Here is a 20145-nt window from a genome sequence, read left to right as displayed (position 1 = left end):
ATGTGACGATTCATTTATCACTTCAAAAGAAACCAACCGATTTCTTGTCCAAAAGGTGTGTCGATTAGTACCCTTAACTGCGATTAATTTGGATAATAGATAACTTCTTATCAAATTAACCGCCACCTTTCTATTCACTGAATCTCATGACTTATGTTTATATATACATAATTCATTAAATTCAATGTACACATATGTATAACCATCACATCACATGCATATTTTTATACGTATATACACATACATACATTACTTTATATATATATTATGAATTCATATATATATTTGCATGTGTTATTTCGTATACAAGTTATACACATATATATATTTATATATCATCTTAATAAGAGGCAAAAGAGGAGGGTTATCAATACACCCAATTCTAATTCTTTAATCGAAACCTATCCATCACAGTATCGTCTTTTATATTAGAATCTAACATTTAATATCATGAACTTGAACTTTAATTTAAACCACTAGATACATAGGTCATATAAGAATATAAATATTCTTACAAGTAGAAGAAATGAATGAACGACAAATTATTTACTATAGTTATACAATTTAACGCGGATATAACTCAGTGATCGATACTTCATTTATGGAAAACTCAGTTGGTTTGATCTCCAAGGATCTGCTCATGTCCTCCTCACTACCAGGGACGACAGAGAAACTATGAAGCATTATCAAAACCGAAGACACCGTCGGCCTATCCCTTGCATTTTTCGGAACGCACAACAAACGTATAGACTGTTTATGAAGTTCATTGGCAAATTCGTCTCTTTGGCCTTTGGTTCAGAATGGGAAAAGAATGTAATTTCATATAAAAAAATTAAATTCAAATGACTGTGTCGGTGGAATCTTCTGCAATGGCGTACACAAATTAAATGATGTTATTTTGTTGTATAAATTTTTCAAAATAATCTAAATTTTATATGAATAAATAACTTTAATGATTTAAATCACTTAAAAATATATTTTTATATAATTTAGGAATTAGATATAGTTCTTAACTATTTTTTTCTGTGTCCATATTGTTATGTCGTAAACTCAATGGTTAAGCAGGTTAATACACCCTATAATCTATAGTCTCATTTTTACTCGGCACAAGTTTTAAGAAATTGTTTGACTTTGGGAAGAAAATGAAGAAATGAGTTAGTAGACTATGGATCCCACTTTTATATAGTTTATAATAAAATGTGAGTGTAATGATTTGATTCACTGCAAATAAATGCGCTAATTAGTGACGATGACCGATAGCTCAAAACTAGTGACAGACAAAATACTGAAAAGCGTCGGTCACTAATTAGTGACAGATTAGTCCGTCACTAATACGAACTTACCATGACATCCGCTTATGTTTTACGTCATTGTGTTGGTTAGTAATTTTAGTGACGGATTTCTGTCACTAACATTTTTAAGTGACAAGCTTTTTAATGACGGATTTGCTGATATATAATCTGTGACTAACTATGTTGAAGAAATTTCACTTGATTAGGTTCTTTTTAGTAATGATGGGTTCACTTTTATATTGCACATGACCATATCATAAAAGTACTCCTATATAGTACATTAAGCAGTTGAATGAATGGGTTCATTCAATTTCAAAGATTGCCCTAGATTTTTGATATTGATGTCACTTATTGTCACACAACTAATTCTCTTAGGTTTTTAATTTACGCGTTTTTCTTCATTGAATTCTTTAGGTATTGCAAGTATATATATTGTTGACGTAAATATAATTTTTCGTCTGTAAATTGGGGGGCAATGAAGTGCGTACTTTTTATTAAATTTGGAATTGTTGAGATTAAATATATTTTTTATTTGACATAATGGTAAAATGAAAGATATGTAATTATTTTTATGGGATAGAGAGAGAAGGGGCGATCGACACGAGAGGGGAGAGGTGAAAGAAAAGTGGGTAGTAGAAGATAGATGGTGAGGGAATTGATGAACATTCTTGGCTTTCTAAATGCAATAGTGCACTATCCCATAAATTTTGTGGGATAATGTTAATTAAGTCCTAACAATAAAAATTAGATAGATCACGACAACTTTTGTATTATTCTTGTGCCTCATGCATGGATGTACTTTCAATCAAATCAAACATAGTTTATAATTGGTTTATTATCCTTAACATATCTTTACATGTTATTTCTAGGAAATCAACGTAACTAAAGAGTGTGCAAAAAAAAGTGCATGGATTCTAAGAAAAATATTTGGAAATTTACTTTCAGTAGAAATAGACGTTATTATTAAAAAAAAATGAAACGTCCATGTGTAATTACAAGTGTACGGCGGGTTCTAAGAAAAATACTCCCTTCATCCCATTATAATTGATGCATTTTCTTTGAGCATGAGATTTAAGAAATTGACGTGTCTAGTGTTAAAGTGAAAAGAATAAATTAAGAGAGACAGTAAATTAAGAGAGCGGAAGAAAAAATAAAATATTATGAAAGATGATAAAATTTTTGTAAAAAAAAAAGGATACGACTCAAATACCTCGAGACTAACTCAAAAGTTGAATATGACTAACTACCTTAAGACAAGGGGAGGGTATAAGATTTAGTTATATTTTCATCCAAATCCTATATATATATAAATTATTATTGTGCAACATGTTTCGGCAACGGCTGCTAAAAGTGTATGTATCACCTGGCATTTTTCGGCAAAGGAGTTATACAAATGAAACAAAATCCACCCTCTTCACAAGATTCTACTTCATTTTTCCCACCCATTTCGCTTGGGATTATACCTATAATCAGCTTTCGAAATTAATCTTCAAAATTCAAGAGAGCAAAATTATCTCTATATTGCATTGCTTCTTTGAAAATGGGGCGTAACAAGAACAACAAATTACTTACTTTTGAAACACATAGTTTTACAATTTAACGCGGATATAACTCAGTGATTGATGCTTCATTTTTGGAAAACTCGGTTGGTTTGATCTCCAATGATTTGGTCATGTGCTCGTTGCCACCAGGGACAAAAAATGCCGGCTCCAAAGGCACCGGAAAAGTGGCAGAGAAGCTTTGAAGCATTATCAAAACCGAAGACATTGTCGGCCTATCCCTTGCATTATTCTGAACGCACAACAATCCGATATGAATACATCTCAGAATATCATGGAGAGGGATCGAAGCAGACATCAATGCGGGATCAATTAACTTCCTCGCTCTTCCTGCACACCAATTTCTCCATGCCTGTAAGAAGGAATTCATGAATATTGTTACCAAGTTGACGTGGGATAACAATAAGCGATGTCATTTCTAACTTACATAACTAAGCATGTATTCTACGTGCTCTCCATTATCCACGTTCTTGAAAGAGCCGTTATTTTGTCCGCTGATAATCTCCAGCACCAGCACTCCAAAGCTAAACACGTCCGATTTAATCGAGAAATCCCCGTGTCTTGCATATTCTGGTGCCATGTATCCGCTATCAAGTGTACCCGTATTTATCATTATCTTTCTTATGATAAATTCTTAACCAAAGAAAATGAATCTTGATATGACAAATGAACTTACTAGGTTCCAACAATCCTATGTGTATTGCCTCGTGTTTCATCCTGTCGAAACAATCTTGCCATGCCAAAATCGGAGATTTTAGGGTTCTTGTCCTCATCTAAGAGTATGTTGCTCGCTTTGAGGTCGCGATGAATTATGCGTACACGAGACTCTTCGTGCAGATAAACAAGTCCCTTAGCGATGCCCTTTATGATCTTGTATCGACACTCCCAATTAACAAGCAAACGCATCATCGGATCTGTTTCTCAATCACATAGACATTACGTTTTCGTATATCAGCTTGTTTCTGGATAACTAAATATGAATAAATTGGTCAAAATAAAGGAAGCCGTTACCAAAAATAGAGCAGTCTAGGCTTCTATTTTGAACAAATTCATAGACAAGAAGCCTCTCCGATCCTTGTAGTGAGAATCCCAACAACCTTACCAAATTTCTATGTTGAAGTTTGGCCATTGATAATACTTCATTCTTGAACTCCAATTCTCCTTGCCCAGAATTCCTTGACAGCCTTTTGACTGCAATTTGTTGGCCATTTTGAAGTTTTCCCTAAAACAAATTCATGCATGTATCAAACTATCCTACCAAAGAACTTAGTAAGGAATCCGTTCGTCTACGAAATAATATCTCTATGTGCTATTTTGGGACGCTCACTATTTAAGCCACACTTACTTTTTTCCATTTTGAGATAATGGACCTCACATTCACTAAATTTCAACACTCACATTCTAGTATAAAGCTGATAGTAGTATTATATAAAAGTAGGACTTCCATTCCACCTAACTTTTTTCACTATTTTCCTTCACATTTCTTAACATTTGTGCCAAATCAAACTGAAGCTTTAAATGGGGACGGAGGGAGTATAATCCCCTCTTCCTCAAAATATAGACAAACTTGTAATTGTTACAGATTTTAATATGCAATTGATAAAGTAAAATAAAGATGAGAAAAAGTAAGAGAGCAAGAGGAAAATAGTAGTGGAAGTAGTGTAAGTGAATTGTAGAGTCCATAATAAAATGATTTGTTTGGTTAATATGCTGTTAAAACTTTCCTTATTTAGACTTGGTCTAATTATATGATAAAACTAGTCTATTTTTTTAGGACAAAAGGAGTACACGCTAGTACCATATTTACCTTATAAACTTCACCAAATCCTCCTTCTCCAAGTTTGTTACTAGTGGAGAAATGGTCTGTAGCAGCTACAAGTTGCTTGAAATCGTATAAAAGGGATTCTTCAGCACTTACAGCTTCGTCCTCGCCTAATCCGATTATAAATATTTAAAACATAGAAAGGGTACATGCTCAAATTAATACTCCCTCTCTCCACCAATAGTTGTCACAATTTTTTTTTTCCCGTCCATCAATACTTTTACATATTTACTATTAATGTAATGGATTGCATATTTCACTTACTCATTTCACTCATATTTTATTATAAAATTAATGTATAAAAATTGGACTCGTGTTCAACTAACTTTTTCTACGTACTTAAAACTCGTGTTAGGTCAACAAGTTATAAGAAATGGCATAGAGAGAGAGTATTTATAATATGGTGATTAAAAAAGAATGAAAATACCTTGTAATGTTATGTGCTCTGTTTTCTTGTTGAATCTCTTTCTGATGATTACGCCAACACAAGCAGCGAGAAACAGAGACGCCAAAATTGGAACAAGAATGATGATCACAGTTCGACTGGTATTGCCCGACGATGGTGGGGGCACCGGCAGCGGAGGAGGAGGAGGGAGGGGCGATATGATCGCTCGCACCTCTTGAATCCGAGTGATATTGTAAAAGGGTATGACCTCATATTGAGTAAAACAGCGGGGCATATATACTCTTGCCCCCGTATTGCCATCACAACACACATATTGCTCCGAGTTGATCAAACATTGATCGCAGCTCGTTTCTGTGAGATAAGGCACGCACTGCACCAGAGCGAATATGGTCTGAAAATCCGTTGTTGTCTCATTCCCCGCCGCGATCTTCATCAACGGCCCTCCTGCGGCCGCCTGACCGCGAAGATCCTTCAACAGCCCCCGCAGATCCTGATGTTGGAAGATATACTCAAATGAACATTAAGATAGAAATAGGAGTATATACTTATTTTAATGTTATGTCTTTCATTATTTAATTGCTTGCACATTCTCCGGTGTTTACGTGTGATCTAGGTCTTGAGGTCTTGGTTTGAGGGGAAAGTCTATTGGGGTGCAAACCACATCTCATATCGGAGTGTGAGTAGAGTTGCAAGCAGTATATGTGGGTTACCCCAACTCCATTAGTATGCGGCATTTTGGGCAAACCGAAAAATATCATATTAATGTGTAGTTCGAGTGTGTACCACCGAAGCCTAACACACATGATGTATGAATCATAACCAAACCAAATATATATTACTACAAGGTTTTACAATTCTTCTAAATTTTTTATATTCTACATTAGTCTTATATTTTTCAGTAATATATTTTGTATCACCTGGTTGAACTGATCGGGATTCCTTGCAGTCTGGGTACTCTTAGCAATGAAAGCGTCACTGTCAGTTCCGGCGCCGTCGGCAAGTGACTCGTCAGAGTAGCGCAGCGTGCATGTGTCTCTGAACAGGATGCCCTGTCTTCGGTTGGGGCACAACCGGAGAAGCTCTGGAGCGGCTTCTCGGAGGCAGGTGCGGCAGGCCTCGAGCTGGAAGTCGGTTCTGCAGAGCGCGGTAGCATACACTTGGTCCGGGGGTTGGCCCGCGGTGGCGTTGTAGAATCCGTTGTGTTGTATGTTTGGTGGAAAAGATGAGATTAGAGAGATGAGGTTGGTGCTGTATGTGCCGTTGGTGGTATAGTTGCCGCCGAAACAGCGGGGGATCTGCCCCGTTACGGCGTCGGAGAGGATGGCCAGAATGAAGAGGAGGAGGACACATTTTCGGATAGTCATCTTCGAAAAGTAGAGCACACTAATACAAGATTTCTATGGAAAAAACTTAGAAATTTATTAAAATTTGGTAAACCTTCAAACTTACTATTGTGGTATGGCATCAAAAGTTAATGTACGCGTTAACTCTTTAGTCTTTAGTCTTTACTGTCTCTTTGAATATAGATGATTTCCAGTTTAAACTCGTATGAGTTGGGGTATGGTTTTAATTTTCAACGTCACAAGTCAATGCCACTATCATTTAGATTCCGATAAGGATTGCAGTGGTTAGTAAAGTTTAATTAAGAGTACTTGTTAATTTAAAATCACAAAAAGTCAAGAAAATGATCGTAGAGAGTGAAGAGAGTTTGAAAATAAGGGTCCGCATTTGTCCTCGTAAAAATTGGATTCATGGTGTCAAAGGGTTTGGTAAGAGTGTCGGAGCCGCGGCGGCGTGGCGGTGGGGGGTGGACGGGCATGAGCCGCATTTGCGGCAAGGTCGTGACTTTGGTTCCAGCGCCGCGGTGTCAGCGCCGAGAGAGCATCTTTTTCTTAATTATTTTTATTTTCTTATTTATTTCTATAAATACAACTCCAATCTCCCCTCTTCTAAATTTTTCTCTATTCCACTTTCAAAAAATGGATAAACGATGATTATCAACAATTGATCGTTGAGGCGTTTTGAGGTGGAGCGGGAAGCTAAGGAGGAAGCGAAGCGAGAGGCGGCGGCAGCGGTCCCTCGTTCGATCTATCATCGGCGGACAATCCGATGTGACTATACCGGGGCTAACCAGCGGCTGATGGATGACTACTTTGGCGATAACCCTCGTTATACGCCGGAGCTTTTCCGTCGGAGTTTCCAAATGTCGCAACGGATCTTCATTCATATAGCAACGTCATTGGCAATGCGGTACAGGTGCTTCACCCTCCGACATGATGCCCGCGGCCGAATCGGACTATTGATGTTTCATAAGTGTACCATTTATGTAACAGCCCGAATTTCTAGGATATAATAAATACAGCGACTGCTACTTAGACGAACTTCAAGGCAACAAGAACATAGACTAGGGTTTCATTTAAAGAGATTTGACCAAGTGTTTAATGAACTATCAAGGCAATAAGTCATCGGCTTAATCACGAAAATCAAGATTTAATAGATAACATAGGCTAAGCTCAAAAGTCAAGGGTTTGTTGTAAATCCAACAAAACGCAATATTTCACAATATTCCAATTCAAAGAAATAAGTTCAAAATCAACCAAAGATAAATAGTTTCAAAAATTCAGCGAAAGCGATCCAAGAGAAAGCGAAGCCATGTATGAAGACACGACTACACTCAAAGTTCCAAACAACCATTTTATTCGATTCAACTGTCTCAACACCACCGACCGCCCGTCGCCGCTCAACCTGCACATAGGGAAAACACATGCAGGGCTGAGTATTTTAAACATACTCAGTGGACTCATGCCAAAACATTTTATAGTTATGCCACCCTTACCATAGTGAACTCGAGGTTTAGCATTTATTTAAAGAATAGCATCGAGTATCACAAAAATATTTCATGGAATGGCCAGTCAAACAATATACCTCCCATTTTCTCATCAATCAACAATATCATGGTACGACGAAGTGTGGCCACACTTTCGCCCACGAGACCGGCCAACTAGCAAGGACGGCTCCCGATCTCCCGTGTACACTAGCCTGATAGGGTTTGCGGCCCTACTCAGACCCGAATTCGTTTATATAGCCCTATAGCCTAATGGAGCGCACTCGCAAATTAGGCATCAGGCACACACAATATCCAAAATAATCATAAGCATGGCATAACAGTTTAATCCACCCTTATCGCTCCACTTTCATATATTTGCAACATAAGAGAGAGTTTAAGAATAAAGCTCACCTCGATTCCTAGGCCACAAGTATGTTCTTCTTCTTGCTATCACTCCGTGAGCGCGAGTTCTCGCCTTTAATTTATGTATTTCAAGTAAGTCTCAATCATGGATCAAAATCATGCATGTTCTCACGTTTCCCTTCTTTCCATCGATTATTTTTAATATCACCATTCACATCAAAGTACGATTATCATAACGCTTTTATTCGCACAAAAACTCCAGATTTATCATCAAATCGTGTCACGCATGAGTGTTTCAAAACACACCCACACACACACACGATCACACGGACCAACACACACACACACACACACGGTTTCACACACGCACACACACACATGTGCATCCCATTCATCAATTAATTTCCCCTTCACTCATTCTAAATGCATGTGGACTCAAGAACACCGATTAATCGGTAGGTGAAGAAAAGATCAAAATAAAAATACCTTTTCGATAGAACAAACGGTAAGAAACAAGTAGTAGCCTTGGTTCTTCAAGATTTCTTGAATTGCAACTTCAATTCTTCTCCAAAGATGAAGAATTAATGGAGAAAAGTAGAAGAAAATTTGAGAGAGAGTGGGAGAGAGAGATCGAAATTTTGGGAGAGTGGGGGCGTGATTTTGTGATGCTAGGGTTTTGATTCTCCTCCTATATTTATAGAGTGCAAGATATAATCCAATAATTAAATAAATAAAGATTTGGAGGAGATTTGGTGGTTGTAGTTGGCGTGATTTTCTAGGAGAAATAAGGGGGTTTCGAATTTTTGGCTATTTAATTAGCCTATGATTTAATTCAAATATTTCACGGAGTAGAATAAAATATCACGGAGCAGAATAAAATAATAAATCTCCCCAAATAATTAGGAATAGGCGTTAATATTGATTCTCTACAGGAATCAATTTAAAATATTATTTAAAATAAGATATGGCAAGATCTCCTTAGATATGGCAAGATATGCTAGGATATTTGAATTTATTTATGGAAGAGAATAAACAAGGGATCAAATAATATAATAATAAAATCCCTTCTCTCATAAAATAAGGGGATTTTCGAAAATCCTCCTTGAAACAACATAAGGGCCGAAAATTTATGGAAAAATTAAGGAATATTCGGACTTTGGATTTAATTTGGATAATTATCCCAAGCAATAATTAAATCCAAGAAAAATAGGATTCCTTTCCAAAATTGGGAGGGGTCGAAAATTCCATGCAATTAATTAGTGATCCTGTTAAATCTCACTCATCCCTTAGGAAAATAATTCACCACAATTATTTCACCTCCACTTCACATTTTTCATGACTTTGACCAATCCACGGCCACGTCATATTTTCCACAATATTGACTATTCAATAGCCACGTCATATACTCAACAAGTTTGACTGTTCAACTCCAATTCGCAATTAGTTCACAAGAGTCATGCAAATAATTACTCATAATTTAATCCATATATAGCATAGCATTAAAAGCATTTAATGCAAAAATTTTCACGTCTCAAAAATTAGGGTTCGAAAAAGTGGGATGTTACAATTTAGGCAGCTTGCCAATCCCGGGTCGGCTGACATGTTCGACGAAAACCTAAAGATGGGTGAGACGACTAGCCTAGAGGCTTTGAGGCAGTTTGTAGTGGCATCCAGACCATCTTCGGTCCAGAGTATCTACAAAAGCCAACAGCCGAAGACTGCCAGAGATTGCTGATATGCACGGGAGGGTGCACGATTTTCCTGGGATGATGGGCAACATCGATTGCATGCACTAGGAGTGGAGGAACTGCCCGGTGGCTTGGAAAGGGCAGTTCACTACTGGATTCAAAATCAAACACCTCTCGATGATCCTGGAAGCCGTTGCTGATTACCGGTTGCGGATCTGGCATGCGTACTTGGTGTCGCAGGGTCAAACAGCGACATCAATGTGCTACAGTCGTCGCATTTCTTCAACGATGAGTGTCGGGGTGAGGGTCCGGAGGTCAGATTCGTGGCACGCAATACAACATGGCCTACTATTTGGCAGATGGGATATACCCTCGTTGGCCGTATTTGTCAAGACAATCTGGCATCCGGTTGGTCCGAAAAATCCTATTTTGCGCTACGTCAAGAAGATGCTAGGAAGGATGTTGCGCAAGCTTTTAGTGTGCTCCAAGCACGATGGGCCATTATACGGTGCCCGACACGCGTTTGGCACGAAAACGATGTGCCGATATCATGTATGCATGTATCATATTGCATAACATGATAATAGATGATGAAGGATTTGCTGCAGAGCGCTGGGCATCGGACGATAGTGCTAGTTTAAGTCACGGTATTGCCGCCGCGCCCTGCAGATGGATGTACCGTGTAGTAATGAATACTTACTCCAATGGTTCGTCGATATGCGCAGGGACACAACACATACCCAACTCCAGGCCGATTTGGTTGAAGAGATCTGGGCACGTAGGGGAGCGAGCACATCGTGATATGCGAGACGGTGTTGTTTGTGTGATGTCAATAATTTTCGTTGTATAATTTTCTCCTTTTTACAGTACAAAGAAGATTAGGTTTTAAATTTTGTTTTAATTAAATTATGTGTTTTGTTTAATTATTATCGTCTGATTAATTTTTATTCTAATTAAATTAAAATATACCAATAATTGATAAAATAATGTGATTTGTGGTTGTGGCGTGTCTACTATTAGCCTAGATAAGTTTTTATGGCTGTAGAAGAATTTTTGTGGCTGTGCTTTGGGCGTCTTCATGGTTGGGCCACATTATCGTGGACACTCTAATAATGAAGCTTCATAAATCTTTTCTTCCCATGCATATGGGTTCAATGTTTGTCTCTCTTTAAATTTTTCGTCTCTAAATTTGGGGGTGGGGAAGTAATTAAGATCGTGTTTTTCAATTGTTCAGATTTGTTGGGCTACAAATAAAATTTCTGTTTAATTTGAGATTAAGGATAAATTAATTATTTTATCAAGGTTGTACTCTAGAGACAACATATCTAATGAAACACTATATCCCAACCACTAGATAAAAAAAAGTTGAATGAGATTGTGTTTACAAAATCTTAAATTTTGTTTACACGGATGTCATTTATGATTATTTTAGTTAATTTTAGGGATAAAATGGTCTTTAACAATATGGCGTAATGGTAAATTGTGAAACTAGTGGAGGTAATTTTTTAAATTATCTCATAAATCTAATACTCTTTTTTCCTAGAGCTTAGAGCAAACAAAATACAAAAGATGTACTGTATACAGGTAGAGAAGAGAGAACTTGAGATAAGACTTATTATTTCTGCGGTTTGTTCTCTTTCCTGAACCTCCTATTTATAGGCTAGAAATGAAAATTTGATTGGAAGACTTGACATTCAAGGTACCTCAGACCAACATATAAATTCATGCGGACTCTTTGCTTAATTTTTGATAAATATTATTCCCTCCATCTTTTTATAAAAAGCTGTATTCATTTTTTTTTATGTCTCATCTAAATTGAGTCATTTTTCATTGAAAAAATACTTTCTCTTCTATTTTATCCTCTTTTCACTTCTTTGATTTATTTTCTCTCTACTTAACTCTTTAAACATAATATTCTTAAATCTCGTGACAAAAAATATATCTCGCTTATGACAAGAAGAATGGAGTATTATATTTGGAACAATGGCTTGGGGATTTAAACCTTTCATAGTCAATACTATATGCATGATAATGGCAGGTGGATATGCTGCCTTGAACTATCCTCCTTGGGAAAACTTTTTCATAACTTTTTTTTTTCTCTAATATCTTATTGATTGCAAATTAAAATTAATATTTTTCACAAATAAGACTATTTTTTATGAATGGATAAAATACTCTCTCCGTCCGCCAAAACTTGACATGTTTTTCCATTTTGGGGTGTCTGTCATTTAAAGCTACATTTACCTTTTTTTCGGCTTTCAGTAAGTGGGTCACATACTCGACTAACTCATTCCACTCACATTTACTATACAATTATATAAAATTGAGATCCACATTCCACTAACTTATTAACTCCTTTTTCTTTATAAAATCAAACAATTTCTTATAACCCATGCCTAGTCAAAATGCGTCTTTAATTGGAGGACGGGGAGAGTATTATTTATCAATTTATTATTGTGACAATTCAACTTACAAATCTTTTAACTCATTTAAGTAGGGGTGTGCATTCGGGTTTCGGTTCGATTTTTCGTCCAAACCGAACCGAACCGAAAAACCGAATTTAGGCAAAAATTGAAACCGAACCAAACCGTAAAATCGAAAAACCGAAAACCGAAAAATCGAAAACCGAACTTAAAAAACCGAACCAAACCAAAAAAACCGAAATTTTAAAACAAAACCGAAAAACCGAAAAAAATGTATATATTTATATCTATAATTTATTTTATTTTATATACTATAATAGAATATAATTATATAATATAAAATTAATAGAATATATATAATATTTATTATATAAAAATATATTAAAAGAATATATATTATATATATATGATATAATATACTAAATTAATAGAATAAAAATATATAATAATATATTTAAAATATAATTCGATTTTTCGGTTTTTCGGTTTTTTTTTTCGCCCAAACCGAACCGAACCGAAAAACCGAAATTTTTGTATTTTTAAAACCGAACCGAACCGAAAAACCGAAAAAACCGAACCGAATTTCAAAATTTCGGTTTGGTTCGGTTCGGATATTCGGTTTTCGGATTTTTTGCTCACCCCTACATTTAAGCATGTAAGTTCACATATAAGAGCATCAACAACTGTTGCCCTTAACCAGCTCGGACCTGTTCCGTTGGGATAGAATGGTTAAAGGTCGTTGTTGCGGTGATCCATCCCAACGGGCCTCCCGGTGGAGGGAGGAGCCCATATTGGCTGGACACGCGGGGCCACCACGTGACGCTCCCTGGTCGCACGCAGTGAGTGGGCATCGTTTTGGTCATTTTAGAATTTTTTTTTATTAAAAAAATTGGGAAAAAAATAAAATTAATAAAAAATTTTCCCTTCTCCAAATATTATCGTCTCTCTCTTTTTTTGTTTTTTCATTTTTTTATCCCCCAATTCATCGCAAAATCTTCTATAAATGCCTTATCCATCACATAATTTTTTCATACTCAAAAAACTCTCTCATTCAGTTTTCTCTCTAATAATTTTCATTTGCATTCTCAATTCAAGTATGGCAAGAGACAGGTGATGAGGCCAAACCAAGCGGCCCCCAAAATCCCATCACTACAAAAACCAACAAATTTACCGACGATTTGACCTCCAATGATCTGGCCAGTGACTTCACAAAGTAAAAGGAATGAATGAAGCTACAACTCAACGCGGATAAAACTCAGTGATCGATGCTTCATTTTTCGAAAACTCGGTTGGATTGATCTCCAATGATCTGGCCAGGTCCTCATTGCCACCAGGGACGAAAAACGCCGGCTCCAAAGGCACCGAAAATGTGGCAGAGAAGCTATGAAGCATTACCAAAACAGAAGCCATCGGCGGCCGATCCCTTGCATTTTTCTGAACGCACAACAAACCGATATGAATACATTTCATAACATCATGTATAGGGGTTGAAGCAGACATCAATGCGGGATCAATCAACTTCCTCCCTCTTCCCGCACACCAATTTCTCCAAGCCTATAAGAAGGAACTCATGAATATTGTTACGTGGGATTAACCATAAGCAACCAACCTTTTTAACTTACATAACTAAGCATATATTCTACGTTCTCTCCATTTTCCACATTCTTGAAAGAGTTGTTACTTTGTCCGCAGATAATCTCCAACACCAGCACTCCAAAGCTAAACACGTCAGATTTAATCGAGAAATCCCCTTGTCGCGCATATTCAGGTGCCATATATCCGCTGTCAAGTGTACACGGATTTATCATTCTCCTTTTTATGATATATTCATATAAAAACAAATAAAACAAATTATAAAAGAACATTTGTTTACATGTTATGACTAATAAACTTACTAGGTACCAACAATTCTACGTGTATTGCCTCGTGTTTCATCCTGTTGAAACAATCTTGCCATACCAAAATCGGAGATTTTGGGATTCTTGTCCCCATCTAGGAGTATGTTGCTCGCTTTGAGATCACGATGAATTATGCGTACACACGACTCTTCGTGCAGATAAACAAGTCCCTTGGCAATGCCTTTTATGATCTTGTACCGACTCTCCCAATTAATAAGTGAACGCTTCATCGGATCTGTTTCTCAGTCACACATACATTACATTGTTATATGTCAGTTCCTGGTTTACTAAATAAGAATAAATTTCGTAAATTGGTCAAAATAAAGATACATTACCAAAAATAGAGCAGTCTAGGCTTCCATTTTGAACAAATTCATAGACGAGAAGCCTTTCCGATCCTTTTAGTGAGAATCCCAACAACCTTACTAAATTTCTATGTTGAAGCTTGGCCATTAATAACACTTCATTCTTAAACTCCAATTCTCCTTGCCCTGAATTCCTTGATAGCCTTTTGACTGCAATTTGTTGGCCACTTTGAAGTTTTCCCTAAAATAAATGCATGCAAATATCAAGCTAATCTACTAAACAACTTAGTAAATAATATGTTACCATATTTACCTTATAAACTGCACCAAATCCTCCTTCTCCAAGTTTGTTACTAGTGGAGAAATTGTTTGTGGCAGCTACAAGTTGCTTGAAATCGTATAAAAGCGATTCTTGAGCACTTACAACTTCATCCTCGCCTAATCCAATTATAATTATTTCAAACATGGAAAGGTAATACATGCTGAAATTAATACTCCCCCCGTCCACTAAACCTCGTCACAATTTTCCTTTTCGACCCGTCTACAATACTTGTCACATTTACTTTTACTAAATGATCTCTTATTTCAATTACTCATTTCACGCCCATTTTATGATAAAACTAATGCATATTCTTTTTCCACCCATGTTTTTCATATTTTTCACAACTCAAGTGAGTCAACTCGTAATAAGTAATGGATGGAGAGAATAGTACCTTGTAATGTTGTTATGTCCTCTGTTTTCTTCTTGTATCTCTTTGTGACGATTATTCCAACAAAAGCAGCGAGAAGCAGAGAAGCCAAAATTGGAACAAGAATGATGATCACAGTTCGACTGGTATTACCCGACGATGGTGGGGGCACTGGCGGCGGCGGAGGAGGAGGAGGAGGGAGCGGCAATACTAACGCTTGCACCTCTTGAATCCGAGTGATATTGTAAAAGGGTACAACATCATATTGCATAGTACAGCGGGGCATAAGTACTACTACTGCCGTGCTGTTTTCACAACACACAAATTGCTCGGCGTTGATCAAACAACGCTCGCAGCCCGCTTCTGATTGACCAGGCCCGCACTGCACCAGGGCGAATATGTCCTGAAAACTCGGCCCCGTCTCATTCCCTGCCGCGCTCTTCATCAACGGCCCTCCTGCGGCCGCCTGTCCGCGGAGATCCTTCAGCAGCCCCCACAGTTTCTGATATCCTCAAATCATCACAACAAGATACAAATAGATATATCTAGATTAACTTTAAACCGCTGAACAACATCATTATAAGATAACAAATACTCCCTCCGTCCCGCTTTAGGAGTCCCGATTGAGTCGGGCACATGTTTTAAGAAAAAAGTGTTTAAGTGTGTAATAAATAAATGTTTTAGTAGATATTGGGATCCACTTTTAATTGAGTGTCCAATAAATAAATATTATAGTGGATGTTAAAGACCCACTTTTAACACTTTTTTATTAGTTGTAGTGGATGTTGGGACCCACTATTAACACTTTTAACACTTTCTATGTATTTTTTATTAATTTATACTAACCGGGACTCCTAAAGCGGGACGGAGGGAGTAACAAACTTATATTGAACTCTGGATTTTTAAATAATTATTTTTAAATCTTAGAATTCCCTATAATAAACTACGTAAAATTAAAGTTGTAATGAACTCTGCTTTATTTTATAATGATCGTGTCTTCCTAATATAAGACACATGATTTAGTTTGCATTAATCTTTTATTTTTCGCATTCTATTTTCCGCTACCTGGTTAAACTGCTCAGGACTCCGTGCAGTCTGGGGACTCCTGGAAAAGATAGTGTAACCGTCAGTTGCGGCGCCCTCGGCAAGTGATTCATCGGAATAGCGCAGCGTGCATTTGTCTCTGAACAGGATCCCCTGTCTCCGGTTGGGGCACAACCGGAGAAGCTCCGGGACAGCTTCTCGGAGGCAGGTGCGGCACTCCTCGAGCTGAAAGTCGGTTCTGCAGAGCGCGGTGGCGTAGGCTCGGTCCGGGGCTTGGCCCGCTGTGCCGTTGTAGAATCCGTTGTGTTGTATGTTTGGTGGAAAAGATGAGATGAGGGAGTTGAGGTTGGTGCTGTATGTGCTGTTGGTGGTGTAGTTTCCCTCAAAACAACCGTAGTTCTGCGCCGTCACGGTGCCGGAGAGGATGGCCAGAATGAAGAGAAGAACGCATGTTCGGGAAGTCATCTTAGTTTGGTTCTAACTGAGAAAAAATGAGCAAGTTAATACAAGTGGGAATTGCGTCTTAATTACTGCACTCCTAATATTTCTATACGCGTGAAATCTTTATTGACTGTGTGTGATCTCAAGTGTATGAATATGTTTTACGTATTATCTAGCGTTGAGATTCCGACAAGGACTGCGGTGACTAGTAAAGTTGTAATAGTATTTCCTAATTTGAACTCACAATAAGTCAAGAAAATGATCGGTTGAAATAAATGAAGAGAGTTTGAAAGTAATAAATGAACGTAAAAACTGGATTCATGGTCTTATAAAAGCTTGACAAATCAAAACTTTGTATCAAGGGTCTGGTACTTTTAATGGGCTCTCTTATTTCTAATTATGTTTCATTCCTGCCCATTTATTGGGACGTTGGTCCCTAAAATCATAAACTTTTGCCAAAATTTGGTTTAGTTACGTGAACTGTAGGAGTATATTTTTTCCCATAAAATAAGTCGAATATAATAGAGAAAAACAATAACAGAAAAGAACAAAGTAGTGAGAACAAGCTAAAGACAATTGTTGCGTGTTGGATATCATCGTGGATATAGATCTGTTATAGAAGCATCATTTTGAGTGTCGTAAGCTTTGGGAAGCTCCGTCTGGATCTCTTTCGCAGCCGAACTGAAATACGCAGGTTTGGAAGGCAGCGGCAGTGTCACTGAGACGCTACTGAGCATGACTTGAACCGACGCCATGGTCGGCCTCTGCTCCCCCTTTTCTTGCACGCACAACAAACCTATGTGAATGCATCTCAACATATCACCCACACTAACTTCTTCATCACCTCCCATCAACACCGGATCGATCATCTTCTTCGCTCCCCCCTCCTGCCATTTTCTCCATGCCTACAATTCACCATGTACATTATCAATCTTGAGAGGTGATAGATAGAAATATCCATAAGTTCCATCCTAAAACTGTCTGGTCATAAAAGGAGTTATATAATGGTTTCAGTTCTCTCTTTACAGGATATTGTTATAGTTATTTTTGTTTCATTTGCTAGCAGAGCATATATGAGTCATGATCATTTGTGTTTTTCTACTTACAAAACTCAGCATGTATTCCACATTCTCCCGGCTGTCTGGATTTCGAAAAGAGCCGTTTCTCTGCCCACTGACAATCTCTAGCAATAGCACGCCGAAGCTGAAGACGTCTAGCTTCACTGAGATTTTCCCATGCCTTGCATATTCCGGGGACATGTATCCACTGCAATATTCATTCAACACAAGTTATATGAAAAAACTTTTTTTCTTATGTGAAGAAATATTATTGGTATGAGCATGGTCAAGGACTAACAAGGTTCCAACAATTCTCCTCGTATTACTTCCACTTTGGTCTTGAAAAAACAACCTGGCCATACCAAAATCAGCTATCTTAGGATCCATCTCTGAGTCTAATAACACGTTAGCCGCTTTGAGATCGCGGTGAATGATACGGAAGCCAGAGTCGTTGTGCAGATAAACAAGTCCCTTCGCGATGCCCCTTATGATTTTGTAGCGTGTATTCCAATCAAGGGGCTCATGCTTGATCCGGTCTACACGTTCGCTAAGAGCAATTAACAAAACACCAACACTACTATTACTTGATGTGAATCAAAAATGCAAAGGTCAGTTACCAAATATGAAGCCATCCAGGCTTCCATTTTGAACAAATTCATATACGAGAAGCTTCTCCGCTCCTTTCAGCGAGAATCCCAGCAGCCGGACCAGATTCCTGTGCTCGAGCTTGGCCATTAACAACACTTCGTTCTTGAATTCTTCGTCCCCTTGCCCCGAGTTTTTAGACAGCCTTTTCACTGCAATTTCTCCGCCATCTTCAAGTTTTCCCTGACAAATATGAAACTGCTGCATTAACCTAACTGCCAACTTTATATGCTCTTTTGTCATTGCATTACCTTATAGACAACACCAAATCCACCTTCTCCGAGCTTGTTACTCTCAGAGAAATCGTTGGTCGCAGCTTTGATCTTTTCAAAATCATAAAGAAGGGATTCTACTGTGCTTATCTCCTCACTATAGTCTAATTCAACAAGTGAAATCAGATAAGTTTTGTGTTGGATTAAAAACAACAGAATTTATTGAAAAAAGAGTATTACTCTGGCTGACTTCCTCAGGATTTCTCTTCAATCTTCTTCTCAAGAAAATGCAAATGCAAACACAAATTAGAACAAGACCAGAACCAATCGGCACCACAATCAAGATGATAGTTCGAGTTTTATTACCACCACCCTTTCCTGCATAAATTTGCTTTCATTAGTTTCAAATTGAGTTTGCCAAATTATTCATAAAGATGAACCTGGTGGCGGAGAAGGTGTAGGTGGCACGACAAGTGGAGAAGGCGGAGGCGAAGACGCATCTACCATCGCTCGCACTTGCTCAAGCCTAGTTAGATTATAAAACTGTTCAAGCTGGAAATGGAGATTGCAACTCGGCACAAACATGATCACGAAAGTCGAACCATTGCAACACCGCGGAAGGCGCTGCACCAGCCCCGACAGGCAGTTGGAGCAGTCCCTCGACGACAGATCCGGCGTGCACTGCACCAGCGCGAATACAGAGCCACCGCTCGAATTCCCCGCCGCCACCTGTTAGGCAAAAATAAAATAAAAATAACTATAACAATATAACAATATCTCACGTAAGTGTTAAATAAAAAAAATAAAAAAAAAAAAACTGAAACCACTGTATAAGTCTCATGGGCCCACCTTCAGCATGGGCCCACCCGCGGCCGCCTGGGCGCTCAGATTGCCCAGCAGCGCTCTCACGTCCGTCCTAAACTGGTCGGACGTGGAGAGGTTGGTGGTGGAGCGGCCGGTGACGGAGTAGGCCTCGGAGAGGAGGCCGTACATGGAGGTGTCGGAGTAGCGGAGGGTGCAGAGGGGTTTGAAGAGGGCGGCTTGGGTGCGGTTGGAGCAGAGGGTGAGGAGCTCGGCGGTGGAGTTTCGGATGCAGGAGCGGCACGTGTCGAGCTGGGAGTCGGGTCTGCAGAGGGCGGAGGCGTAGGCGGGATCGGTGGTGTTGGGGAGAAGGGAGGAGGCGTTGTAGAAAGCGGCGTCGTTTAGGTTAGGTGGGAGGGATGAGAGGAGGGAGTTGAGGTTGGCGGCGTATGTGGAGTTTGAAGTGTAGTTGCCGCCGAAGCAGCCGTATTGCTGCGCTCTTGCAAAGGCGGGGATGATGACGACGACGACGATGACGATGACGGCTAGCCATGATATGTAGCTCATCATCACTCTATTTTATTGTCATTTCATCCGTCCTCAAAAAATAACATCATCTCGAGCAAAATGACCTTGTCAAAGCATAGTCTATAACTTCTTGAGTATATGTAG

At 38.4% G+C, this 20145-nt stretch overlaps 3 protein-coding genes across 4 annotated transcripts; all 3 read right to left on the bottom strand.

Moving 5' to 3' along the window:
- Positions 1 to 2840: 2840 nt before the first annotated feature.
- On the bottom strand, positions 2841 to 6100 carry LOC125219647 (cysteine-rich receptor-like protein kinase 6). Of its 2 annotated transcripts, none has more exons than XM_048121677.1 (7): positions 5997 to 6100; positions 5101 to 5569; positions 4659 to 4783; positions 3863 to 4073; positions 3528 to 3765; positions 3279 to 3438; positions 2841 to 3203 (listed from the first exon to the last, which is right to left on the bottom strand). In XM_048121677.1, the coding sequence occupies exons 2-7, from the start codon at positions 5510 to 5512 to the stop codon at positions 2889 to 2891; spliced, it is 1461 nt and encodes a 486-aa protein (XP_047977634.1). In that variant the 5' UTR covers positions 5513 to 5569; positions 5997 to 6100; the 3' UTR covers positions 2841 to 2888. The 2 variants fall into 2 exon arrangements, with proteins under 2 accessions (XP_047977634.1, XP_047977635.1); XM_048121678.1 differs by having other exon boundaries at positions 3045 to 3203; positions 3284 to 3438.
- Positions 5955 to 6443, bottom strand: LOC125218326 (putative cysteine-rich receptor-like protein kinase 9). The gene has a single exon (XM_048119978.1). The coding sequence runs from the start codon at positions 6441 to 6443 to the stop codon at positions 5955 to 5957; it is 489 nt and encodes a 162-aa protein (XP_047975935.1).
- Positions 6444 to 13414: 6971 nt separating this feature from the next.
- Positions 13415 to 20138, bottom strand: LOC125218317. Its single transcript, XM_048119963.1, has 15 exons — positions 19522 to 20138; positions 19113 to 19401; positions 18913 to 19050; positions 18712 to 18836; positions 18433 to 18643; positions 18114 to 18351; positions 17864 to 18023; positions 17363 to 17662; positions 16338 to 16793; positions 15297 to 15774; positions 14897 to 15021; positions 14614 to 14824; positions 14276 to 14513; positions 14003 to 14162; positions 13415 to 13934 (listed from the first exon to the last, which is right to left on the bottom strand). Exons 1-15 carry the CDS (start codon positions 20041 to 20043, stop codon positions 13620 to 13622), a joined length of 3966 nt encoding a protein of 1321 aa, XP_047975920.1. The 5' UTR covers positions 20044 to 20138; the 3' UTR covers positions 13415 to 13619.
- Between the last annotated feature and the right edge of the window lie 7 nt (positions 20139 to 20145).

This window comes from Salvia hispanica, chromosome 4 (genome assembly GCF_023119035.1).
Source record: "Salvia hispanica cultivar TCC Black 2014 chromosome 4, UniMelb_Shisp_WGS_1.0, whole genome shotgun sequence".
NCBI classification, from domain to species: Eukaryota; Viridiplantae; Streptophyta; class Magnoliopsida; order Lamiales; family Lamiaceae; genus Salvia; species Salvia hispanica.
The sequence above is the reverse complement of the archived record's forward strand: the minus strand, read 5'-3'. Positions and strand labels throughout refer to the sequence as shown.

Bases quoted from the DNA above. Each gene is read 5' to 3' on its own strand.
- LOC125219647 (XM_048121677.1), bottom strand. From the start codon at position 5,512: ATGAAGATCGCGGCGGGGAATGAGACAACAACGGATTTTCAGACCATA. The intron at 3,766-3,862 runs GTAACGGCTTCC...ATTGAGAAACAG, and splicing joins CCTAGACTGCTCTATTTTTG to ATCCGATGATGCGTTTGCTT. The intron at 3,204-3,278 runs GTAAGTTAGAAA...TCCTTCTTACAG, and splicing joins TAGAATACATGCTTAGTTAT to GCATGGAGAAATTGGTGTGC.
- LOC125218326 (XM_048119978.1), bottom strand. From the start codon at position 6,443: ATGACTATCCGAAAATGTGTCCTCCTCCTCTTCATTCTGGCCATCCTC.
- LOC125218317 (XM_048119963.1), bottom strand. From the start codon at position 20,043: ATGATGAGCTACATATCATGGCTAGCCGTCATCGTCATCGTCGTCGTC. The intron at 18,837-18,912 runs GTAATACTCTTT...TTGTTGAATTAG, and splicing joins TCCTGAGGAAGTCAGCCAGA to ACTATAGTGAGGAGATAAGC. The intron at 14,163-14,275 runs GTAAGTTTATTA...TACACTTGACAG, and splicing joins CGTAGAATTGTTGGTACCTA to CGGATATATGGCACCTGAAT.